Genomic DNA, 26497 nt, shown 5'->3' on the forward strand with positions numbered 1-26497 from the left:
TGGTAAAATACATAATATAAAACTTACCATTTTAACCATTTTTAAGTGTATAGTTCATTGGCGTTAGTGTATTCACATTGCAGATTATTGTGTAACCATCACAACTCCAGAACCTTTCATCATCTCAGATTGGAAACTTAATGTACCTGTTCAACAATAACTCTCCATCCCACTCTCCCCCAGCCCCAGGTTACACTCTTCCACTTTCTGTCTTTTTTAATTTGACTTCTCTGGTTAACTCAGAGCAGTGGAATCATACAGAAATTGTTCTTTTGTGTCTGGCTTATTTCACTTGGCATAATGTCTTCAGGATTCATCCACATTGTATGAATTCCACATATTAGAATTTCATTCTTTTTTAACACTTAATACTGCCCGGGCTCCAACTCAAAAACATAAACTGAAAAATTTTGATAGGTTTTTAGAAAATCTCATATTTAACAAAGTTTATATAATTTGAAACTCTGTGCTAATGCTTAGAATGAACAAGAAAAGACTTGAGTGTTCGTTTGGGGAGGGTTTCCAGGGTTTTCTGATGAAATAATATAAGAGCATAATGCAGTATCCTTCACCAAGTTCATTTCATACAGCCAGGTCAGAAAGAGGTATGTTTTTGCAGAAATACTCTGGCTTCTGCAGTTTTCCTAAAAGCCTCTCTTAGCTCTTGGAGATTTCATCCCTTCTTTCTTAAGGTATTTGTTATGTCATCTTTGAGAATCCTCTGCATTTGCTAACTGCTGTAAGTCTGGCAGACATTAATCTGTTAAAATGAATCTACTTTGATGATAGCAGTTCTTCAGCATTTTTCAGCAACTTATTCAAATCCTGTGTTTTTGAAGATTTTGTAGTCTCAATTTACATTCATCTTCATGTTATGTGGTCAGGTAAATGAGGTAAAGAGGTTCCCAAAAATAGACACTAGTATTTGGGGTAGGGGGAGTTTAAGTGGAGACTGGTCAGTTCATTGGTGAGTATTTTTGTGCATGACAGCTTTGCTATTCACAATCTCATAATTATAGGGTCATGGTTGATGAGCATCTGAATAGTGAGTACTCCTGTACTTTATTTGTGGGAGTAGTGAGTGAGTGTTCAGTGATCTGTTAGAAAATTTAATTTAGTTCACTTGCTTATTCAGGGACTGAAGTGACTGAATGCAGAAATCCCTGGAATGTACTTCTTTCAGTTGTCACACTTCAAACTTTCAAAAAGTTTGGCAGACTGACAGAGGATTAAGGGTCTTTGGTTTTAAGCCTTTTCAGTTCCCTTGTTTCTAATGCCTAGTCTGCTTACACCATATTCAAAGTAATCCATCTTTAGTGTTTACAGGCTTACTGTACATGTGAGTATAAAAATAGATTGGCAGCCTATGGGAACCGGGCTTGTGTCAGGCAGGGTCATTACATGAGGCAATCAATCACTCTTAGCTCGGGAGGCTTAAAAATCAGTAATCAATGCATTACCCCCCCCCCCCCACATCCTCATGAAACAGTGGTGTTTAATGTTCAAATATGTTATAATACAGAGGTGATTACCAAGAAATCATCAACATGGGTGAATTTGGGATTACTAATTTAAAAACAAGGAAAATCCCTTGTTTCTCTGGTACCTTGGTTAGATACTCTCAGGGTTGTGGAGCAGTAGTTGCAGTTCTGAAAGTGAGAGGGAGGAGCTATCCATCTTTTGTAAATTCTTTGCTAACTCTCAGGAGCTTCACATCAGCATAGAGCTTGCATGCCATTCCTTTGGACCAGTATAGCACATGACCCCTTTCTGATGAGGCAAGGGGAGAGGAGCATGCTGAGCCTGGTGTAGGTAGGTACAGGGTTCAGGAACATCACCCAAGAGGTATAATGTAGTGTTTACTAGCATTGATTCAAGCGGACTAACTTGATTTGAATCCTGACTCCTTGACTTACTAGGAATGTGACATTGGACAAGTCTGACTCAGTTTTCTCATCTGTAAAGTGGAGATAGTAATAGTATTTCCTCATAAAGGTCAACGCATTAATATATCTGATGTGCTTAGAATAAAGCCTGGCACTAGAAAGTACTATCGGTGGGTGTTTTAATTATTTTATTGTTAATTTCATTTCTCGGGGTAGTTTCCTCTGACATTTCTGAATAGGCCCAGTCTCTGCTTTATAAGGTCTAGTGGCACTACTTTTAACAGTGATGATAAGTACCATTTACTCGGTTTATTTGTTTGATTATTGAGTTAATGACACTTTCTACATTAAGTGAGAGTAAGAATTGTATTTGGTTTTGCCCTTTTCTCCCCACTTGTGCTCTTTGTCACTATCTCTGTCGCAAATAAAATCTTAAAAAAAAAGATAAGTGTACTCCTCTTTCCCTCTCTCCTGCTCTACTCTCACTCACTCTCTCTGTCTCTCTCAGGTGAATAAATAAAAATTAAAAAGTCTCTGCTTTTGACTCTATGTCTCGGCATAGAGGTGTATTAAAAGACTAATATAGGAAGATGTTGTAGCACCTGCATTAGTGAGTATGTGGAGTGAAACTAAGTAAAATGCTTAAAAGTACAGACTTCATAGTTAATTATAGTATATTCATTACTAAAAATCATTTAGAAGCATGGTTTTTAAATGGAGATTCTTATATTGGCTGCAAGACAGTCACCAAATACTGATAGAAGCAGACCTCCATGCCCAACCTCTTGGTCAATGAATCAGAAGCTCTACATTTTAGCTAAGAAACAGGCTCTATATTTTCTATCAGGAAACCTGGGTGATTTCAGTGCATAGCCTGATTTGGGAGCCCTCATTGTGCATTGACTCTCAGTCAGTTGAGCTAAAGGACCTATTCATCTCCCCCCTCCCTCTTTTTTTTTCTTTTTTTTTAAAGCAGGAAAGAGAGAATCCCAAGCAGGCTCCACACCCAGCGCAGAGTCCTATACAGGACCCGATCCCATGACCCTGAGACCATGAGCTGAACAAGAGTCAGACACTGAACCAACTGAGCCACTCAGGCACCTCTCTACTTCTCTCTTAAAGCCAAATGAAATACCAACTATATTAAAATCTGTGGGGACCCTGAAAACAAACAAAAAAGAGAGAATTTAAGAAGAGCCAGAAAAATAATCTGCAAGAAGAAAAGAAGATAAGAGTATCCAAAAAGCTAATTAGTGCTGAGCACCTAATACAAGCCAAAGAAATGTCATCTCCACACTCTCTACCCTGGAAAAATTAGTGGATGGCCTTCCCCAGAAAAGAGTAGAAGATTCTCCTAAATATGGGAACAGTAAGCCTTAGCTTGCAGGTGGTAGTTGTAGTTGCTGGTACCATCTTCCTGGTACAGAGCATCTACCTTAGAGCTCATCTCCAGGCAGCATTTTGAAGGAATGTCTCATTAAGAGTGAGTGAACTCATTTCTCGTTTTGGTCACTGCGGACAGTCCTGAGATCCCACGAGCAGAGGCTGAACAAGAGAGTTAGGAACAAACAAGACCGAGATATTATACCACACTGAGTAGGTGATCATGGTGTTGATCCTCTTACTTCATAGGGACCTCTGGGAACCCAGGTGAAGTTTGGAATATCTGTGACATCTTAGATTTCCCTTGAGAAGACCCAGGTTGCGGTTAGTTTCTGCATTTGTACTTCTCAGAGGGACCCAGCTGTCAGCCTTTCCTAAGCACCCCCTACACGGAGGGCAACTTAGCTTCTGGCTGAGCTCCTTGGAGTGGAGCAGGACACAGTTCTGGAAAGTTTACTACCTAACATATACACGCTTACATACCCTTACCTAATTCACAAACCTTTTCTCTTTGGTTTTGTTGTGATTTGTTGTTATTATACAGTCCTCTTCACTTAAACTTCTTTTGTGAGCAAGGCAAAAGATTGCAGCAGGCACTCTGGGTCAATTTTCTTTCTTCCTCTCCTCTCCCCTCCCCTCCCCTCCCCTCCCCTCCCCTCTCTTCTCCTCTCCTCTCCTTTCCTTTCCTCTGCCCGCCCGCCCTCCCTCCCTCCCTCCCTTCCTTCCTTCCTTCCTTCCTTCCTTCCTTTCATTTTTTTAAAGTAATCTCTACACTCAAGGTGGGGCTCAGACTCATAACCCTGAACTCAAGAGTTGCATGTTCTACAGACTGACAGCAGCCAGGCACCCCTCTGGTCAGTTTTCAATAATGTATAATTTTGATTAAAGATGATGTATTCTTGTCAAAGGAATTTTAGCTACTGGATATTCCACTTGGATTGTTGACCCAGTCTCCTTCACTGAATTGCTACTGTACTTCATGCAGCCCTGTACGTGTGTGGACAGGAGTTCTCATTAGGTTGGTCAGGAAGTAATGGGGCAAGGGAGACACACAATGCTAGGGTTGTTGAGCTGATATGTGGACAGAACAACTGAGTAGCATATTTTAAATCAGAGAATTAATGAGAACTCAGCTGAGTTCAGTATATAATCATTTGATTTTCATTCAATATTTATGAATGCCTTCTCCTTGTCAGCTTTGTTAAAGGTGCTGAAGACACAATGCTGGCCAAGGTTTCTGTCTTCAGTAGTCTGTCTGCATTTAGTGCTTATAGAGGATTACAGGGATGGCTGACACATAACTGCCTTGCCCCTGACCAGTGTACTTGTACAAAGATCCCCAAATCCTAAAAAAAAAATTTAGGAATCTAATTCTGGAATTTGGCTTCAGTCCAGAGAATGGTAATGCCATTTACTGAGATATTAATTAGGGAAATATTAGGGAATATATCTGCTAACTAGCTGCACAGAAGTAGGTGAAAGTATTATCTAGTAAGGCAATACCATGAGAAAAGTGCCAGTTTTGAAGGTCAAAAGAGCCAATGACAAAAACTGAAAAGTAGCAGTAGGAATGCAAGGCAGGTCAACACTGAGAAATCTGCAAGTATAACTTCTAATGTGAAAAAGAAAAAAGATCAGATGTATATTTGACTAAATACTTGATAGAATTCAGCATCCTAGGGGTGGTTGAGCAGTCTGCCTTTGGCTCAGGGTGTGATCCTGGGGTCCTGGGATTGAATCTCACATCAGGCTCCCTGCATGGAACCTGCCTGTCTCTGTGCTTGTGTCTCTGCCTCTCTCTGTCTCTCTTATGAATAAGTAAATAAAATCTTAAAAAAAAAAAAATCAACATCCTTTACAATTAAGAAACCAGACAACGTTTTTTTAACACAGCTAAGGAAATCTATTAAGAACAATTAATTAAACATCAGAAGCTTTGCCATTATAGTTAGGAATTAGAAAACAGTTTTGAAAAGTAAGGATGATGAGAGGGGATTTGCCTTCCTAAATGTAAAACCATATTCTGCTATAGGGATTTTAAATGATGCAGTGTTAATTATAAATTAGATAAATAGATCAATAAATCAGAATATAAACTCTGGAAATATACATATGGGAAAGGACATTTTTGTCTTTGCTAAGGGACCATAATACTCAACCAAAACCTTATCAATTTTTAAATTCCTCTGTACTTTTCAGGGAAATGTGGACCTTCCCTCACTCTTGTATGGCTTCTAATACAAATGCTTTGGCTCCAAATTATAGGGTTTAGTCCTTTTACCAGTGCCCTGAAATTTAAGCCATTTTGATGTCTTTTAGAATTTTCTAAAATATTTCTTTATAATAAAATTAGGTTATTCACATTCTTAACCCATGTCACTGACTCCTGTCTTATCTGGAACAATGGTACAACTTCACTACTCAGCATGCTTATTCCTAGAAAATGAGAGTCAAAGAAGAGGAGTATTAATATGATATATAAATAGTAACTTCAAAATTTCATTCTCATGAGCAAATATTTCACAATACTAAGACTTCTCTTCCTTTTAACTGAGAACCAATGATTTATATATTTTAGTGAATTGTTTCCATATATAAGAATCATATACTTATTATCCATGTTGATTAACTTATTAGTATATTTAAAATGTTAATTTAAGGTTTATCCCCTATGCATAAAGTACATCTCTGTTTCATTTTTTCTACAAACTTTAGAAGTATAGCAGTAATACAAACAAGAAGCTTTGTAAAACTTAGTAATTTTGGAAACCAGAGATGAATTCTTAGAATTGAACCTGCCCTACAAATTCCTCTGCAAGAAGGATATATTGGAGTCAAAGGTGACTTGCAGGATTTGGACTTCAGCAGCTGAGGAGGTAGTAATGCCATTTATTCAGATATTAATTGTCAGGGTATGGTATATACCTGATAACCAGATTCATGGGGTAGATGAAAACAAAACATCATCTAGTGAAACAATAATATGAGAAGACTGCCAGGACCACTGGTAAATTCTAATTTGTGTGTATGTGTTTAAGATTTTATTTGTTTGTTTATTTAATTGAGAAGAGAGCATGAATGGGGGGAGGAGAGGAGGGACAGGGATAAGCAGACTCTGCACTGAACAGGAAGCCCAACGTGGGGCTCTGTCCCAGGGACCCACGATCATGACCTGAGCTGAAACCAGGAGTTACTTAGCCAATTGAGCCACCCAGGTGCCCGTAATAAACTCAAGTTTTAAAGGTCAAAAGGGATGATGAGCCCTAGCAAAGAAAACTGGGAAATAGTAGAGTGTGATGGAAGCCAAGGAAAGGGGATATCAAGTAAGACAGAGAACAGCTATTGGAGCTGCTGAGAAGCCAAAAGAAGAGAACTTGAGGACTGTCGATTGAAATTCTTGATGTGGAGGTTATTGGTGATCTTGGTTAGAGCAGTTCCAGTGGAGAATGCAGTGGCATATATATTTTCACATTGCTTTCTGAAATCAGGGATCAGCCTGCCATTAGTTCATTTACTGAAGTGGGGCTGTATTTCCAGCATCTAGGACAGAGTCTTCATTATAAGACACTGCTCCTCAAGTTTTGGAAAATTCTACCAGGAGAATGAGGGCATGTAAATTTAAAGGTAGCTAAAAATGTTAACATCACTCACTTTGAGATACAATTTTCCGTTTTTCCATTTATAATATTTCTTTGAGTGGGCTGTATAAGGCATGAACCATCATGTCAGATCATGCTCATTGATGGGAAAACAACTTTAAAATGTGATTAGATAATATTACTAGTCAATACATATGGAACAATTTGTATGAATGGAATGCCACTAGTTAATTTTAATCCTTTTCTAATAGTATGTAGTACAAGCTTATGCCTAGTATAAACTGCAGAAATTAAAAACATGGATAATTGGGAGTTACTAAGGATTCTGAGGTATTTATGGGTATTTTAGATGCATTAATATATATTTTTAAAGATTCTCTTTATTTATTTGAGAGCGAGAGCAGGGGTTAGGTGGCAAGTGGCAGAGGGAGAGGGAGAAGCAGACTCCCTGCTGAGTAGAGAGCGTGACATAGGGCTCAACCCCAGGACCTTGGGATCATGACCTGAGCCGAAGGCAGAGGCTTAACTGATTGAGCCACCCATGCACCCCCTAGATGTATTAATATTTTTGAAAGCATTTTTAATATATTAGTATCAAATTATTGACTAAGATTGAAATGAGAGAGGGAGGCAAATCGTAAGAGACTCTTAACTATAGGAAACAAACTGAGGAGTGCTGGAGGGGAGATGAGCGGGGGATAGGGTAACTGGGCATTAAGGAGGGCACTTGATGGAATGAGCGCTGGGTGTTATATATGCAACTGATGAATCACTAAATTCTACCTCTGAAACTAATAACACACTATGTGTTAATTTTTTTTAATTAAAAAAATTGACTAAGATTAATGTTTGTTTTCTATGACTGTAGGATTTTGTTAAGAATTGTATTTAGGGGCACCCAGGTGACTCAGTCAGTTGAATGTCTGCCTTCAGCTCAGGTCATGATCCCAGGGTCCTGGGATCAAGGCACGACCACCCCCCCCCCCCCACCCAGCAGGCCCTCTCTGAGCCCTGCTGAGCCCTCTCCCTCTGTCTGCCCCTGTCATGCTTAAGCACTGTCTCTCATAAATAAATAAAATCTTCACTGGGTGTTAATCTGTAAGTTGGCAAATTGAACACCAATAAAAAATAAATTTATTATAAAAAAATAAAATAAAATCTTAAAAAAAAAAGAAGTATTTTCTTTAAGGTGGGTTGGCGGAGAGGGAGGGGTAAAGGAAGAGAGAGAATTCCATCCCATGACCCTGAGATCGTGACCCACGCTGAAGTCAAATTAATTAGGGACGCCTGGGTGGCTCAGTGGTTGAGCATCTGCCTTTGGCTCAGGGCATGGCATGATCCCGGTCCAGGGAGCAAGTCCCACATTGGGCTCCCACAGGGAGCCTGCTTCTCCCTCTGCCTGTGTCTCTGCCTCGCTCTATGTCTCTCAGGAATAAATAAATAAAATCTTTGGGGGGAAAAAAAAAGCAGGTAGGATTTTAAAAAAATGAAATCAAATTAATTAATTATGATTTTATTTATTTTGAGAGAGAGAACATGAGCCAAGAGGGAGTGACAGAGGGAGTGGGAAAAGCAAAATCTCCACTGAGCAGGGAACCTGATACAGGGCTTGATCCCAGGACCCTAGGATCATGACCTGAGCCAAAGTCAGATGCTTGACCAACTGAGCCACTTAAAATTATTTTTATAATGAATTTGTTTTCTTGGCAAATGCATAATTAGTTTACATGATATAAATATATATATACATTTTTAAAAAAGATTTTGTATATTTATTTATGAGAGACATAGAGACACAGGCAGAGGGAGAAGCAGGCTCCCTGTGGGGAGCCTGATGCAGCACTGGATCCCAGGATCCCGGGATCACGCTCTGAGCCAAGGGCAGATGCTCAACCGCTGAGCCACCCAGGCATCCCTGCCCTTTCCCCTCTTCATGTGAATTCCTGCTAATCCTTCAGCTTTTAGTTTAAATACTACTTTCTCAGAGGAGCTTTCTCTAATCCCCCAGAACAGAATAAGTTTCTCTAGTTTTATGCTCTCTTAGCATAAACTAGATAAAGTAGGTTGTCTTTGCAGAGTTTTTGTCAAAATTGCAACAGAATTATTTCTTGTATAATTAGTCATCCCATCCTGCCCTGCATCCTTGAGTTTTCCATATAGGCACAGATCATGACTGTCTTGTTCATGACAGTATTCTAGTGCTTGTAGCCTAATGTCATTCAATATTTGTTGAATGAAAGGATGCCACTGAAAAGTCCATGTGATTTCTGTTAAAAGAAACTCTGGGACCAAAATTTTAAGGTGTCTGCGGAATAACAGATCCTATAGCTGGTCTAAGGCCCATTGGCAGGATTCCTGGGGATATCTGGGTAGCTAGGTCTTGTTCTGTAATGCTGCTCTAAATTTAGTGTATACTTTGATGAATCTGTATTAGTCTAAGGCATCTGAGAAAGTTAAATGAGGGCCTTATTCTTGACTGAGTATACCATAGTGTATTGTGTGTTCTGTGGGTCTCACTCTTCCACAAGTGTACCGTGCCAAATTGTATGCTCTCTATAGTTATATTATAGACCATCAAAATGGGGAAAACCTTCTAATTTCAGGTGAAAAATTATTGAGTGATTGTTCTAAGCATTTTATAGTATGAATTAATTTAATCCTTATAATGTAGATTAGGGTTGGGGTTATTCTTCTCAAACAGATTAGGAAAATTAGATGGAGACAGGTAAAGTAACTTGCCCAACGTCACACTGCATAAGTAGAGTTAGGATTTAAATTCTGAATTCTGGCAGTGGAGTCTATGATCTTAACCTCTGCACTGTCCTATCTTGGGACAGTGGAAGTGGTCTTTCATCCAGAATAGTCTGTGTGCAGAATTTCTTCAGTTTTATGCATATTAAGATTGGGCTTGGAGGAAAGCAGTTGAGGCTCTTCTGGGAGACTCAGAAGCTGTATCAGTCAGTGGAGAATTTGCCGATACTCACCTTTCTAACTGAGTGACCTGATTTTCTTCTGTAGCCATCCTCTTACAAATCTTGTTTTGATTTACCAAGTCTCATCTCTCAGGTAACCTGAACATTGACACTTGCCAAATGGTGTCTTTAAGTTTATACATTTAATTTCCCTTAACACTGTAAGTTCATACATTTAATTCCCTTTCATCTTAATTATATAGATGATCAAAGAAATAGAAACATAGGGAAAAAGTTGTCACTGCTGAGATACAGGAAGGTTAGCCATGAACTGTGAAGGTAAGACACCCTTTCATCCCCTCAGGAACCCCCTACCAGGTTTGGGTAAATCCCTAAATGAACTCGAACTCCTGGAGCTCAGAGTTCACAGGGCTATTGTAAGTGTTGTTTTGTATATTCAGTTTTTATTTTCTGTGTTATGATTGTACAGAAGTGTTCGTAGCTGTTTCGTGTTCATAGTGCATCATTCCTTTTCTCAATCCCTTTATACTGATCTATATATCCAGCTGTCTATTTGATACTTCCTTTAGTGTGTCTTAAAAACACCTCAAAGTAACATGACAAAAATCAAACCGTTTCTCAGTGGTCAAGTCAGAATCTAGAACTTCTTTCTTCCTCCCACCTCCTTTATCCAATCTTTTTGTCTTCTACCTCTTACTTGATTTTGAAATCTGTTCTCTTCTTTCCATCCCTCTGCCACTATCCAAGGTAGGTTACCATTATATCTTACCTGAATTGCTGCATTATTTCTCCTAACTGGATTCCTGCCTCTAGTCTTGGTCTCTTCAAGTATAATCAGAATAATGATTCTAAAGTCACCTTCTTGCTTACAACCATGTAATACTTTTAGATTATCTCTACAATAAAGTCAGGGGTGTCTGGGTATGTCAGTTGGTTAAGCATCTGCCCTCAGCTCAGGTCGTGATCCCAGGGTCCAGGGATCAAGCCCCACATTGGACTCCCTGTTCAGTGGGGAGTCTACTTCTCCCTCTGCCCCTCCCCCTGCTCATGTTCTCTTTCTCTCTCTCAAATAAATAAAGTTTTAAAAATATTATCTCTGTAATAAAGCCATAAGTCTTTTACATAATCTATAAGACCATCATAATTGAGCCCTTGACTACTTTTTCAGACATACTCTTATACCATTTTCACCTTATGTTCTTCCATTCACCCATACTGAACAACTTCCATTAACTCTGTGTCTTCTGGGCCTTCACACAGGTCTACTTTTCACCTCTCACCTGACTTTTTGTTTTGTTTTGTTTTTTGTTTTTTGTTTTTTTAATTTATTTTTTATTGGTGTTCAATTTACCAACATACAGAATGACCCCCAGTGCTGACTTTTTTTTTTTTAACACATTTTATTTATTTATTTGTCAGAGAGTGAGAGAACACGAAAGCAGAAGGAGCAGCAGGCAGAGGGAGAAGCAGGCCCCCTGCTGAGCAAGGAGCCCCATGTGGGACTCGATTCCAGGACCTTGGTATTATGACCTGGGCTGAAAGCATATACTTCACTGACTGAGCCACGCAGGTGTCCTTCACCTGACTAACTTTCATGCATCCTTTGATTCTCAGCTTGCACATCATTAGGTTATTAGGTAACCTTCCCTGACTCCTCCTGGTCTAGGTTAGATGCCCCCCGCCTTATGTTCCTGTAACACCATATTCTGTCTCTGTTGTAGCACTTATTATGCTTTATTGAAATTATTTATTTTATTGTTTCTCTTTTTTCTTAGACTATAAGCCCTGTGATGATAGAGAATTAGAATGTCTGTCTTTATCACCCTTCTCTTTCTAGGGGTCAGGCCTGTGCTTCACAATGCCTAATACATATTTATTGATAGAATGGATGACAGGTGACATTTTATGTTTGACTCAAGGAAGTAAGTTAGATGAACCAGTGAAAAATCTCTGAAGTCATGTATTTCATACTCTCATTCAGGAAGCTTGACTAGAATAACTTTGAAAGTCAATTGAAATAGTTTCCACTGGGCAGAGTAAAAAAAAAAAAAATTCTTTCCTTTTTTCCTCCCCCCCTTTAGTAGACTCCATGCCCAGCATGGAGCCCAATGCAGGGCTTGAAATCATGACCCTGAGATCAAGACCTGAGCTGAAATGAAGAGTCAGACACAACTGACTGAGCCACCCAGGTGCCCCTAAAAAAATTCTTTTAAAATTATCTTAAATGATTCTCCAAGGTCAGATAGGATGTACTTTTCATAGAAAGGTATGCTCATGCTTGTCTATAGGTTGGGAGGTTTTATGTGTAAGTTAGACTATTGATGTTATGCCCTCAAAATCAAGGATTCCTGAGTTCACTGCCTTTTTAAAGAAAATTGGATAAATCATCACTCCTAACCTATACATTGGCTCTTCTCTTACAATATTTATGTTGATTAAGAACAAACCTATCCTGGCTCTCGAGATAGAAACCTGGGAATTGACTTAGCCTCTCTTTGCCCTTATCCCTCAAAAGTGATTCACACCAATTGCTGCCTATTATCTTCTAACAAATCTGCCATCTTCCTTTTCTTAGGCCTCCAGTGTAGACTCCTGAAATAGCTAGCCCCTTTTGCCCTTTGCCACCTTATAATCTATCTCAAAAATGATCTTTCTAAAGTACAAGTTTGGCTTCTGTTTTTTTTTTTTTTCTGATTAAGGCCCCTCATAACATAAACTCCAAGCTCTTTGTATGGTATACAAAGACCATCATACTTTTGCCCTTGCATTATTCTTCCAATTTAATCTTTTCCCATAGTTCCCTTCCTATACATCACAATCACGTAATAACTGATTTCCTTATAGTTGGCTGAAATCATACTGTTTCACATCATTGTGCATTTATCTAGAATGCTTTCACCTCTTTCAGGAAGTAGATCCTGATTTGGTATTCCCCACCCCAAAAGTAGAATTAGCTATTATCCCCATATCTGGAACATATGTTATACCACACTCTTAATTATTTGACTAGTGAACTGTAAGTTCTTGAAGTCAAGAACTCTGGTCTTATTTCTCTGCATTTGTAGAAAACCTAACAGTGTGTGTTAGGTTTTCTAGGGCTGCCCAACAAGTACCACAATCTGAGTGGCTTAAAACGATAAAAATGTATTGCCTCACAGTTCTGCAGTCTAGAAGTCCTAAGTCAAGGTGTTGACAAGATCATGCTCCTTTTGAAACCTCTAGGGAATCTTTCCTTCCTCTTCCTACATTCTAGTGGTTTGCTGTCAATCTTTGGTGGTGTTCCTTGGCTTGCAGCTGCATAACTCCAGTCTCTATCTTTGCTGTCACATGGTTTTCTCCCTGTGTCTGTCTTCACGTGGCTGTCTCCTTATAATGACACCAGTCATATGAATTAGGGGCCCATTCTACCTCTGTATGACTTCATGGAAACTAATTACATCTGCAATTATAGGTTACCTTATAGGTAACATTCTGAGGTATAGGGATTTAGGACTTAACAAAACATATCTTTTGTTGGGAAGAGAGAACAATTCAGACTGTAACAAGTATTTAGCACATAACAGATATTTAATAGATAATTTACTGAATTGAAATATAAATGAAATACATGTAATGTATTCATGGCATAAAATTAAAAGCTTTTTTATTATGATTTTTTAATTTGCTAGGTACGAAGTATCTTTCAGATTTATCTGTTTCTGAGCACCCCAGGGTGGCTCAGGGGTTTAGCGCCGCCTTCAGCCCAGGGCCTGATCCTGGGGACTCAATCCCAGGTCTCCAGGATCACACCCTGGGCCGAAGGCGGCGCTAAACCCCTGAGGCCCCCCGGGCTGCCCTGAAACACTTTTTAGATTCTAAGAGTTGTAGTTAATAGAAAAATAAAATAGGAAGTGTATGTCATTCTCAGTAAATAAGAAAAACACAGTAACCTTATTTCTAGTTTTGTAAAGGAGCCGTATTTCCCACGGTTTGTTTTATTTTCTTTTGTTTCTGGCTTTGTCAGTCACTGGTCTGTTAGTTGAGACATCACTGCTTTTTAGGTCATATCCGAGTTTCCGTAGATAGCACTGAAGGTTATATAGGGGATCTCCTAAAAGCAGGTAGCAGTGTTGAGTGTGTTTACCTTTGGTGGATACCTTCACCATCTCTGGATTATTTATATTCCATTAGCTATTGATGTAGTCTGGTTTATCTGATTTTTTATGGCTTGTGATTTTTGCATCCTAAGAAACTTTTGCCTACCCCAAGGTGACAAAAATATAATATCCTATGATTTCTTCCAGAATTTTTCTAGTTTTAGGCTTTAGATTTATTTTATTTTATTTATTGTTATTATATTTTAAGTAGGCTTCACGCCTAGTGTGGAGCCCAATTTGGGGCTCGAACTCACAACCCTGAGATCAAGACCTGAGCTGAGATGAAGAGTTGGACACAACTGACTGAGCCACCCAGGCACTCCCTATGTTTTAGATTTAGGTCTATGATCCATTTGAATTAATTTTTATGTATAGTTTAACTGAAGGGTGTTTGTTTTTTTTTTAATGGCTGTCCAATTGATTTAGCATTATTTAAAGATTAAAAGATTTTCCTTTACTATTGAATTTCTTTGCCTTTTGAAGAAAATCAATTGACCAGATATGTGTGGGTCTGTTTCTGGACACTCGTTCTGTTCTAGTGGGTATTTCTATTCTTTTGTCAGTACCCCATGATCTTGATTACTATAGCTTGAAATTATTCTAAGCCTTAAAATCGGGTGTAGTGAGTTCTCCAACTTTAAAGATATTTGTTTTGGTTAGTCTAGATCTTTTGCATTTCCATATAAATTTTAGAATCAATTTATCTATTTCTTTAAGCTTCTTTAAGCCAACTGAAATTTTGATTGGAATTGTGTTGAATATATAGATCAGTTGGGAATAATACCAACCTAACAATCTTAAATATAGTACTTATCTCTATTTATTGATGTCACATTTAATTTCTCTCAACAGTGTTTTGTAGTTTTAAGTATAGAAGTCTTAGATACGTTTTGTTAGATCTATTCCTAGGTGTTTAATACTTTTGGCACTACTATAAATAGAGTTTTTAAAATTTAATTTTCTACTGTTTTGTTGCTAAGTATATAGAAATTAATAGATTTTTAAAAAATATTAATTATGTACTTGACTACTTTGCTAATAAATTCATTTATGAGTTCTAGCAGTTTCATGAATTTTTTGGAATTTTCAACATAAACAGCAATATCATCTACCTGTAAAAATAGTTTACTTCTTCTAATTTTTCTGTTTTATTTCTTTTGACTGCATTATTTCAGTGTTACAGTGTTGAATAAAAGTGATGCAAGTGAGCATTCCTGTCTTACTCTTGATCTTGGGAGAAAATAATTCAGTCTTTTAATATTAAGTTTAATATTAGCTGTAGAATTTTTATAGATATCCATTGTCAGCTTGAGGAAGTCCTACTATTATTAGCTTATTAAGAGTTTTTAATTGTTCATGAACATTTAATTTTGCAAGTGCTTTGTCTGCATCTGTTGGGATGATGATGTCATGGTTTTTCTCCTGTGAAATGTTAATATGTTGAATTATATTGGTTGATTTTTAAATGGTCAGCCAACTTTCCATTCCTAGGATAAGTCATACTTGGTCATGATGTATTACCCATTGTATATATTGTTGGATTCATTTTGCTAATGTTTTGTAAAGGATTTTTGCATAAAATAAAGAATGTTGATATGTAATTTTCTTTATTGTAAGATTTTTATCAGGTTTTGTAGTAGGGCTATGCTGGCCTCCTCAGACAAGTTGAGTAGTGCTCCCTTCTATTTTTGGAAAAGATTTGCATAATTTTGGTATTATTTCTTCTTTGTGTGTTAGAATTTACCAGTGAAATCTTTTTCTTTTTCTTTTTCTTTTTTTTAAAGATTTTATTTATTTATTGAGAGAGAGAGTGAGCATGAGCTGGGAGTGGGGAGCAGCAGAGTGAGAAGAAGAAGCAGACTCCCCACAGAGCAGGGAGCCCAAGGTGGGGCTTGATCCCAGGACCCCGAGATCATGACCTGAGCTGAAGGCAGACACCTAACTAAGCCATGGCTACATGGCTGATACATGGCTAGTAAGATTTTCTTTTTTTTTTTTTTTCTTGTGTCAATCTTTGTCATCCATCAGGAATTGAGATTTAGTAGTATTAAAACAACAGCTACACCAAATCCTTTGAAAGTTTCAGAAACTTATAAAGAGAGGGATTTTAAGGGCTGTGGGGCATATTGTTGTAACTGAAGTGAGGTGAAAGCCAACTAGACATTCATTGGTATTTGGCTGGTAACTCACTTTTGTCAGGTTTTGGAAAAGTGACTAATTTTTTCATAGCCTTTTTTTTCTAAAAAGTTTTTCTCAATCTTTTGAAAGGAAAGCATTTTCATGGACCTTCTTTACACCCAGTGCTGTGTTAAATCATTTTTTGCCATAATGTTATTTAAAATAGTATATATAAACATAAAATTTATGTTAATAAGACAGCTGTAAACCAAAATAGTTTCATAAATTCAAAGTTAAATGATAAAACCAACATAAACTCAATTAACATTAATGTGATAGGGAACCAGATTTGAGACAACATCTTTCTACCATTACATTTTCAGAAGAAATGTAGTGTGTTAAAAGCATAGGCTCTGAAATAAGACTGAAGTTCAGATTTTGACTCCACTCCTGCTTTATTCAAGTGACTTAGTTTACTCATTTATAAGATGAAGAAGAAAATAATTTATTTAACTTACTAGAATTACTGATATAATTAGGATTATTGGTATGTCAAGTCCCAGAATAGTATCTGATAATTAATAAATGTTCAATAAATATTAGCTGTAACAATAATTAGTTTTATGTTATTCTACTGAAACCTTAATGATCAGTTTTGAGTTTAATAGTAGAAAGCCTAGGGGCAACCTGGGTGGCTCAGTTGGTTAAGTATCTGCCTTTGGCTCAGGTCATGATCCCAGGGTCCTAGGAATGAGCCCTACATTGGGCTCCTTGCTCAGGGGAGAGCCTGCTTCTCCCCTCTTGCTCTGTCCTTACCCCCACTCATGTTCACTCTCTTTCTCAAATAAGTAAATAAAATCTTTAAAAAAATAGAGTGGAAAATCTGACTAAATTTAATGGCTTTCTGATTTTGACTTTAATAATATAAATACTAATATATAGAATGTCTGCTTGTCTAAGTTATCATACAGTGTGGTAATAATACATTTGTAGCTTTGTTTGCTAATTTAGGATAACTAAGTTTCATACTTAACTTAAACTCTGCTTGCTAGTCAGGGCTTTTTGAGTTTAGTTTTGTTTTTAAGATTTATTTATTTATTAGAGAGAGCAAGTGAGCAGGGGAGAGGGGCAGAGGGAGAGGAGGAGAGAGAATCCCAAGCAGACTCTCCCGCTAATGTGGGGCTTGATGCAGGGCTCAATCTCACGACCTGGAGATCATGACCTGAGCTGAAACCAAGAATCAGAGGCTTAACTGACTGAGCCACCCAGGTGCCCTTCTTTGAGTTTGTTTTTAGTCAAGTGTCACATGAAAACTCTAAAGCTAAGTGTCTAATCCAGTCTTTGCCCATATCATATATGGGAAAATACTATCTGAAGTTAATTTTAATTCTTGAAAATCTAGAAAAGGCATTTTTCAGCATAGAGCTTATCATCAGACTGTTGAAGCAAATTAGTAGGTTCTAGAACTGACTTCATTTTCAGCAGTTCGGAAGTATCTTAGTTGTCTTCTTCTTGATTCTATTTTTTTTTAAGAATTTATTTATTCATGAGAGACACAGAGAGAGAGAGAGAGAGAGAGAGAGGTGCAGAGACACAGGGAGAGGGAGAAGCAGGCTCCATGCAGGGAGCCCAACATGGGACTTGATCCCGGGACTCCAGCATCACGCTCTGGGCCAAAGGCAGGCACTAAACTGCTGAGCCACTCAGGGATCCCCTTCTTGATTCTATTTTCTATTAAATTTAGAATATAATGCAGTATATTGGTAGCTATTCCTTGTCAGCTTGGACTCAATCCATTTAATTACCCTAAATACCAACCAATTATGCTCTCACAACTACATTGGTTAACATTGGTTGCCTGGCTGAAATATATTAATAATGATACTGGAAAAATATTTTCATTTTATGATACTCAGGAAAAGTTTAAGAGCCTCTTCATGAGATTGCTAGTGAATTTCAGAATGTAATAAAAGTGACTTATGATTACTACGTATTGATTCTTAAAGGTTGGTGATCGTTTTAGAATTAAGTAGATAAGCTTTTAACAAAATTTAAAATTATATCTACTTTATTTTTTATTATAATTTTTTTTTCTGGCTTGTGGGACCTTCAGCGAAGGTACTAGTTTACTTACTACTGTATGTAGCTTTTGCCTGAACAGTAAGCTCTTTGGAGTTCTATGTGCGTATATAATTTTGTATTTTGATTCTGCCACATTTTTACATGTTTGAACTGTGAAAACATAGTCATCAAATATTGGGCCACAATATATATATTTTTTATATGAACAATATATTTATTTCAACTCCTTTTTATTTTCTCATTTATCCTGTGACACGTAAAAGTGTTGTATTGCTTCAGTATTACATCTGCCATTTTCATGATGTCAAATCATGATGCCTTTCATTTGGTAATTATTAATGCAAAAGACAAGATTTGTATTTATATTCGCTAAGAATAAAACACAAACAGGTATCCCAACAAATTGAAAGTTGAGTCATGTCACTTAGGTGATTATGGATAATAATGTGAGTATAGATACAAAGGCAATATTTGGATGCAATGTGATTTTTTACATAAGTCATTATATGCTTATATTAATCATATTTTTATTAGAATCAAAATGAAAACAGTTACAAACATTTTGGCATAGAATTATAGACCTCGTAGTAATTTATTTGTGGAGTCCAATCTAAGAAACAATTGTACTTGGGGGATGATGCAGAGAAATTGAAGGATTTTGCTCTGAGGTTCCAAAAACCAGAGATGGATATTATTTTTTGTGTATCAGTTAGTAATTGAGTTCAACTTTATGTAATCAAATATGCCAACAACAGTGGCTTTAGCAAGATCAGGGCATTATCTTTCTTTATGTAACAAAGAATCCTAGTTAGTTCAGAGTTGATGCAGTGGTTCTATGATGTCAACAGGGACCCAAGACAGGACCTCTGGTTCTTCTCTTCTATCCTGAAGTTCTTATTTCATGTTCCTAACAAGGCCTCTAGAGCTCCAGCCATCATGTCCTTGTTCCAGGAAGAAAGAAAGGGAAGGACAAAGGCAAAAAGGCAAAAATTCAACAAGTCTGTGTTTTTGAGGGCTTTCACAACCCCCACTCAGTGACTTTTATTTATATACTGTTGGCCAGAACTGTGTCATGTGACGATTCCTATTTCAAGGGAAGTTAGGAAATGTGTTTTAGGTAAGCATATTGCTGCCTCAAATTGGGACGCTCTGTAAGGAAAAAGAGAGAATAGATACTAGGTAGGCAAATAGTCTCTGCCATACAAATTAAGTAGATATATTAAGAAAGCTTAAAAAATAAACATTAGAAACCTCCCCTCTTTTTTTTAACTAAGTTTTTTATTTTAATTCCAGTATGCTTGAAACTACTACAGTATTGTATTAGTTTAATACACAAGTGTACAATATAGTGATTCACCAATTCTATACATTACTCAGTGCTCATTGTCCTAATTGTACCAGCCTTTCTCTTTTACCTGCATTTTTACTTTAAAGTTATATGCAAGGCATATAAACGTCCCTAAATTCCTAAAGTATAAAGGGAACATGAAGATCATATAGACCTGATATATTAGCTTAGAGGTAATTAGACTTGTCTTAGGCCATAGACATCAGTTCCAGGACTAGAATTGAAATTCCCAACTTCTACACCAGTTACTGTTCTTTCCTTTTACTGTGCTGCTTCATAAAATGTGGTAGCTCGTATATTACTGTCCTAGGCACAAGACAGCTGTGGTTTGGTTATACCACTGGGGAGAAAATCCTCTGTTCCCTTCAATGATTATAGTAAAAGTGATAGGGAAATGTCATGTTTCTTACTTGAGGGTCTTAAATGTTTATTTGATTAGTGTTGATGGCACTGCCAGTATTTATATATTTATTCATTCATCATTTATTTATCATCATCAGTAGATTATAAGGTCTCAGGAACAAATCATATCATATTAATATCTCTATCCCCAACTAGATCCTCATTGATGAATGAAAAATTATAGCCCTTTATACTAAAATTTTTTAAATAAATAAAAAAATTAAAAATTATGGTTTCTGTCCTCAGGGAATTCTCAGGCAAGTTTGGGAGACAAAGATGTCAATGATAACAGAAACGGAGATCTCTTGAGATGATAGAAGTGCAAGTGAAGAGAATCTAAATAAGTATCTGAGGTTGAAAGGAGGTCTAGAAAGACGTCAACAGGAGGCAGTCCCAAGTCCAGTTTTGAAAGGGTTTTCCAAATGAAAAAAGAAGAGGGCTGCATATCAAGCCAAAGAACAAATTTTTAGAGGCCCAGTAAGCATGAGAAACTGTTTAGAGGAGACCATTAGAAATGTGGGAAAAGCCCATAGTAGTAGGAAATGAGGCTTGAGGAGTTGATGGCGGCCATGACACATCATAGACACCTCATAACATGTGAAAGGATTTGAGTTTACCTAACTGCTGATGGGGTGCCATGGAAGTTCAGATGTGCCCTTGTGTACGGCCACCTGACATGTTAGATCTTGACACCTTAATGCAGAGCCCACCCACATTGAGGCACCACTTGTCACTCACAGCTACAGATGAACAGGACAGACTAAAAAATACATCAAGATCCTCGTTCCTCCCCCCACCCAATTCTCCCCAGGATCTCCCCTTTATCAGAAACTTCCTTGACCTTTCTAATCATATGCAGACTCTACATGTCCCATTTTACTTTTTTTGCCCATCATGTTGTCCTCAGTGTTACCCAGTCAAGGACACATAACAAGTGATTCTTTTTGAGCTCCACTCAATTACAAATGGTTTACTCCTATTTGGTAGCTGGTTATCCTTGAGTGCCCAGGAAGCTCAGAAGTGGAATAAACCAGACACATCTTTGACCTCCAGATTGTTAGATGAAAGGCACTATTTCAGGAATTTCAGACAGCACAGAGGCAGAATGCCTGCTCCTAACACTTGGTTAGAGTCCTGGCACCTGGCCCACTCACCCTTGCTTCTGGTCTGCAGACTGCTTGTGCCCCTGACCCCAGCAGGTACCCTGTAGTGGCTTTCCTCCTAGCCCATTCTCCCTTCCCTGCTAAAGACTTTTCTTCCCCACTACAGCATTTCATTCTCTCCTTGGACTCTCGGTTACATCATTTGTTTTCTGGTGCCCAGGAGAGGATTGACTTCCCTTCTGTGCCTCATCCTAGAATGGACCTAAGCCTTCATGCTTCTGCCTTTAGTAATGAAGTTTCTGATTGCAGAGGGTAAAGTTGGAAGTGTACTTCCTTGGTTAATATAGATAATGCACACAACATATTATTAAGGGGCTGACTTAGAGGCCCCTCTTTTGTGATTTTGGAAGTAAAATATATCATGAAAAAGCTCGCCTCTTTTTTAATGCTCGATAGTTTTTTATTTCTTTCCCACTTTTTTTCCTCATGCAGGTATTTTTTAGGCAAGTATTATTATAACAATAAAGAAAATTAACAAAAATCTTGTCTCACAGCCATAAGGCATCACTGCTTTTTACTTTTCCCTGTAAGTCTCTGTTCATGGGCAGTGACATCAACTAGATAACAGTTTTGAAGTATGTTTCTTTTTTATGCCACATGATCATAGTTCAAGGAAATTGAAGTAATGGAGGTTTGGGACTATCTTGGGTAATAATGGCTTCTTATTTTGATTATTTCCCTTTAGGAAAGACACTGCTGATCCTGTAACATGGAGGATTGCCTTCATACTTCATCTGAGAATCTGTCCAAATTGGTCAGCTGGGCCCACAGCCATGGGACCATTTGCAGCCTCATCCCAAACCTGAAACACTTGCTTTCGGAAGGTTCCCATGGGAACCTCACAGCAATGTGGGGCTGTAGTGCTGGCCATGCTTATCACTGGCCCCTGACAGCTACTTGCAGAGCTGGGTCCCAAGAGAGGGTCTGTTTCCAGGATAACAGAAGTTTTAACTCTGATAGTCCCAGTATAATTGGAGTACCATCAGAGACACAAACTAGCCCTGTTGAAAGGTACCCTGGGAGACCAGTGAAAGCGAAGCTAGACTGTAATCGGACCAGAGACTCTTGTGACTTCTCTTATTGCAGTGAGCCCTCTGAACTGGATGAAGCTGTTGAAGAATATGAAGATGAAAACACCTTGTTTGACATGGTTTGTGAGTCTTCTGTTACAGACGAGGATAGTGACTTTGAACCCCAAACCCAAAGGCCTCAAAGCATTGCTCGAAAAAGGCCTGGAATAGTCCCATCTTCTCTCCATTCCAGCTCCCAGGCTCAAATGGTTGATGAATGCAGCAATGATGTCATCATTAAGAAAATCAAACAAGAAATTCCCGAAGATTATTATATTGTGGCGAATGCAGAGCTGACTGGAGGGGTAGATGGACCAGCCCTGTCATTGACACAGATGGCAAAACCCAAGCCTCAGACTCATGCTGGTCCCTCTTGTATAGGGTCAGCCAAGCTGATTCCCCATGTAACATCTGCCGTTGGCACAGAGCTAGACCCACATGGTGTGTCTGCATCCCCCTCTGTCATGTCCAGACCAATCGTCCAGAAGACTGCCAGGGTATCTCTGGCTTCACCAAACAGAGGACCCCCTGGTGCCCATGGCACCAATCAGCAGGTGGCTATGCAGATGCCTGTGAGCACATCCCATCCTAACAAACAGATCAGCATCCCTTTGTCTGCCCTACAGCTGCCTGGACAGGATGACCAAGTTGCTTCTGAAGAGTTCCTGCCCCATCTGCCCAGCCAGGTCTCTTCCTGTGAGGTAGCTCTTTCTCCCTCAGTTAACACAGAGCCAGAAGTGAGTTCCAGTCAGCAGCAGCCCCCAGTCGCTCCAACCATAACCACTGAGGCCACAGCACAGTGCATACCAGGTATGGCACGTGAGGTGACAGGGTCCCTCATCCATGTACATCAGAGAATTCTGCGCCGCCAGTACTTTTGAAACCATTGGCTTGCTTTGCTAGCTTTCCGGCCTTTATTACTCTCAGAAAGATAGAAATAATGAAATCTATTCCATCCAGGTGATACTCTGAAGGAAATTCATCGGAGTTGAGGCCATCCATCCAGTTAAGTGTACCCAGGGCTGAGAGGATAGCTGTAGGATTGTGCTGTTGCTATTGCATGGCTAGATTTAAGATCTGTATCTGATCTTAAGCTGAATAATTACCATTTTTTTGATGTTTTAAAGATTTTATTTATTTTAGAGAGGAAAAAGTGTGCAAGTGGGAGTAGGGGCAGAGAGAAAGAGAGAGAGAATCTCAAATAGACTCCGTGCTGAGTGCGGAGCCTGATGCAGGACTTGATTTCACAACCCTGAGATCATGACCTGAGCCAAAACCAAGAGTCGGACACGTAACTGACTGAGACACTAAGGTCCCCCAAGCTGAATAATTTTTGTATATTAATGTTCTCTTTGAAAAAAAAAGTTTATCCTCTCCTATCAGTATCAAAGCATTTGGTGGTTGTTTGAAGCCAAAATGATACGATGTTGGGTTAGGCATACAATGACGATAGAACTAGTGTTTCTCCATTATTATATATTTGTCTGAACGAACTTGGCCTTTCTATTTATTTTAGTGGGCGCAGCAGTTTAGAACAAGTGTTTTAAAAAGCAACAAATAATTCTAGAAATATTTTATCTTTTATTTCACAATTAAAAGAGTCCAATAACTTGCATTACTGGAATATATGGGCTTGACTGAAATGGATTGAGAGGAGAGGAAAATAATTGTATGAAGTCTCTACCTAATTTTGACATTCTAATGTTCTGTAATTCTAACATGCATTATTTATTTAATGTGGGCTATTACTATATAGAGAGGCTTCGATGTCATGCATTTGGGTTCATTATTCAAATCTAATAAGCCAGAAGTAGAAACATGGACAAGAATGAACAGACATACAGAACAGAATATATAGAAAGAAATTTGTGGCACATTTTGGTTTGTTTCATTTTAATCCCTCTCAAGGAAGTCATGTATTTTGGGAAAAGTTTCCTAGAAGCTGACAGTACCTGTGCCTTTATGCAATTTATGATTTTATTGATGCAGTCTTGGTATTATTAATAAAATATACAATGAAAATATTCGTATCCTGATTCAAAACTATGCTTTTCAGTTTATTCATTTTTCTTTCTTTTTAAAATAATGGCTTTACTGAGATATAATTCACATACCATAAAATATGCTCTTTTATAAAGTATACTACAGTTCAGTGGTTTTTAGTATATTTACAGAATTGTACAACCATCACCACTATCTAGTTCAAAACACTGTCATTACCCCAGAAAGAAACTCATACCCATTAGCCGTCCCTCTTTTTTCCTCCCAGCACATCAACCATTGACCTACTTTATGTCTCTATGGATTTACATATTCTGCACATTTCATAAAAATTGAATCACATGTGGCCTTTGGTGACTGCCTTCTTGCATTCAGCATACTTTTTTTAAAGGTTAATTTACATTGTAGTATGTATCAGAATTTCTTTTTATTGGCAAATAATATTTCATTATATGGATATACCGTAGTTTGTTTTTCCTTTGATCAGTTGATGGATATTGAGGGTTTTTTTCTGTTTTTTGGCTATCATGGGTAATGCTAATAACACTCGTATACGAGTTTTTGAGTGGATATATACTTTCATTTAACTTGGGCAACTACCTAGAAGTAGAATTGCTGAGTGTGTATGATAACTCTATGTTTACCTTTTTGAGGAGCTGCCAAACTGTTTTCCAAAGTAGCTCTACCATTTAAAAATCACCAGCAATGTAAGAAGTTTCCTGTTTCTTAACATACTGACCAATATTTGGTTATTTTCCATTAGAAAAATGGTATTTATCCTGTTTGGTACATGAAGTAGTATCTCATTGTGGTTTTGATTTCCATTACTTTAGTGACTAACGATGTTGAACTTTTTAACAGTATGGTCTTCGGCATAATTTAGACTTTTTTTTTTTTATTAGGCTGGTTAGTCTTTGTACGAGGTAGGAAATCTGACTCTTCATGCATATAGGATAGAAGTAGTACCTTTTCACTTAAAGTTTTATCTGGTTTATTTATTTGTGTGTCACTCCCCCCTCCTTTTTAAATAAAATAGGAGACAGCCTGACAGAGTTTTCTTTTTTTTCTTTTCTTTTTCTTTTTTTTAAAGATTTTATTTATTCATGAGACACACACACACAGATACAGAGAGAGAGAGAGAGGGAGAGAGAGAGAGAGAAGCAGAGACACAGGCAGAGGGAGAAGCAGGCTCCATGCAGGGAGCCTGATGTGGGACTCGATCCCGGGTCTCCAGGATCATGCCCTGGGCTGAAGGCAGGCGCTAAACCACTGAGCCACCCAGGGATCCCCCTGACAGAGTTTTCTATATTCTCACTTACTTTATATTTGAGGGTAGAATTCAGAATAATATTTTTTTGCAAAGTGGTCCAGGATACCAAAACAGGTTATAGTAAGACTGTTATATTACACATCCTTCCACGAACTTACCCCAGCACCCTTCTACTAACTTATTGCAGCTTAGTAATACTATTTATTACCCCGTCCACTAACTCACCCCAGATTTCATTGCATCTGCCTAGTGGGTAGTGAATGAAACATTGAGGCCCTTTACTAAACAAAACATGAATATCTTATTATGTAATTGTTTTGGGAAAGAAATTCAGCCTATTTGTAAAAGAAATATTTTAATGTATTTATTTTTGTATAGATTACATTCTCTTAGGTTTTTTCCTTCTCAATGAAGTTGCACTTTTTTTTTTTGAAATTGCAATTTTTTATAATAGCTATAAAAAGCAGGTATGGCCAAGTATAGCACATAATGAATATAATCATAAACTTTGATTTAGCTTTACTCTTGCAAAGAGAATTGGTTTGGCTTGGAGTTGAACCTTTAAGGGAAAACAGTATGAGTCACTGGTAATGGGAATTTCCTAAGGAATCATCCTGATGTTTTGATCCATTTTTCTTTGGAAGGTATTATATTGCTAAGATATTATTAGCTTTAAAGAAATACTATTTTTATTTCTTTATACAAATAGCTTACTAGAAATATCTCTATACTAGGGACATCATTGGAACAAAACTCTGACATTTTTCTTTTATGGGAGTTTTATAAAGTTAACTTATAATTTACCTGTTCTATAGAACCCAAATTAGGGTCTGTCCTCTAACAGTTTTAATTGTTTGTTTTGAACATTTATTATAGTAGATAATCTTCATTCTAAACATAGACTTTTTTTAAATTTAGAATACAGCACATCCAAATGTATGTGAATGAATATGTACAGGTGGACCTTACTCAATCTATAAAGTGTACTTGGATTAAGCAAAGAAGGAAGCTTTTGAAAGAACTAGCTGAAAGCAAAATCAGGTACTCTTGTTAAAACAGATGTTGTGTAAGCTGGAGTCTTTATCAAATTATTGTAGAAATACTGC

At 37.8% G+C, this 26497-nt stretch overlaps 1 protein-coding gene across 4 annotated transcripts in view; it reads left to right on the forward strand.

The window, feature by feature from the left end:
- KIAA1958 (KIAA1958 ortholog) overlaps nucleotides 1–26497 on the forward strand; it is a 161646-nt gene that overhangs the window by 53547 nt on the left and 81602 nt on the right. For all 4 annotated transcript variants that reach the window (XR_012038488.1, XR_012038489.1, XM_072842368.1 and 1 more), the window contains exon 2: nucleotides 21736–22930. Coding sequence is in view for 2 of the 4 variants with exons in the window: in XM_072842368.1 (XP_072698469.1) it covers nucleotides 21760–22930 (1171 nt within the window). In the remaining 2 variants the exon portion in view is untranslated. The remainder of the gene's footprint in view (nucleotides 1–21735; nucleotides 22931–26497) is intronic.

The sequence above is a fragment of the Canis lupus genome, chromosome 10 (genome assembly GCF_048164855.1).
Source record: "Canis lupus baileyi chromosome 10, mCanLup2.hap1, whole genome shotgun sequence".
Classification (NCBI taxonomy): domain Eukaryota; kingdom Metazoa; phylum Chordata; class Mammalia; order Carnivora; family Canidae; genus Canis; species Canis lupus.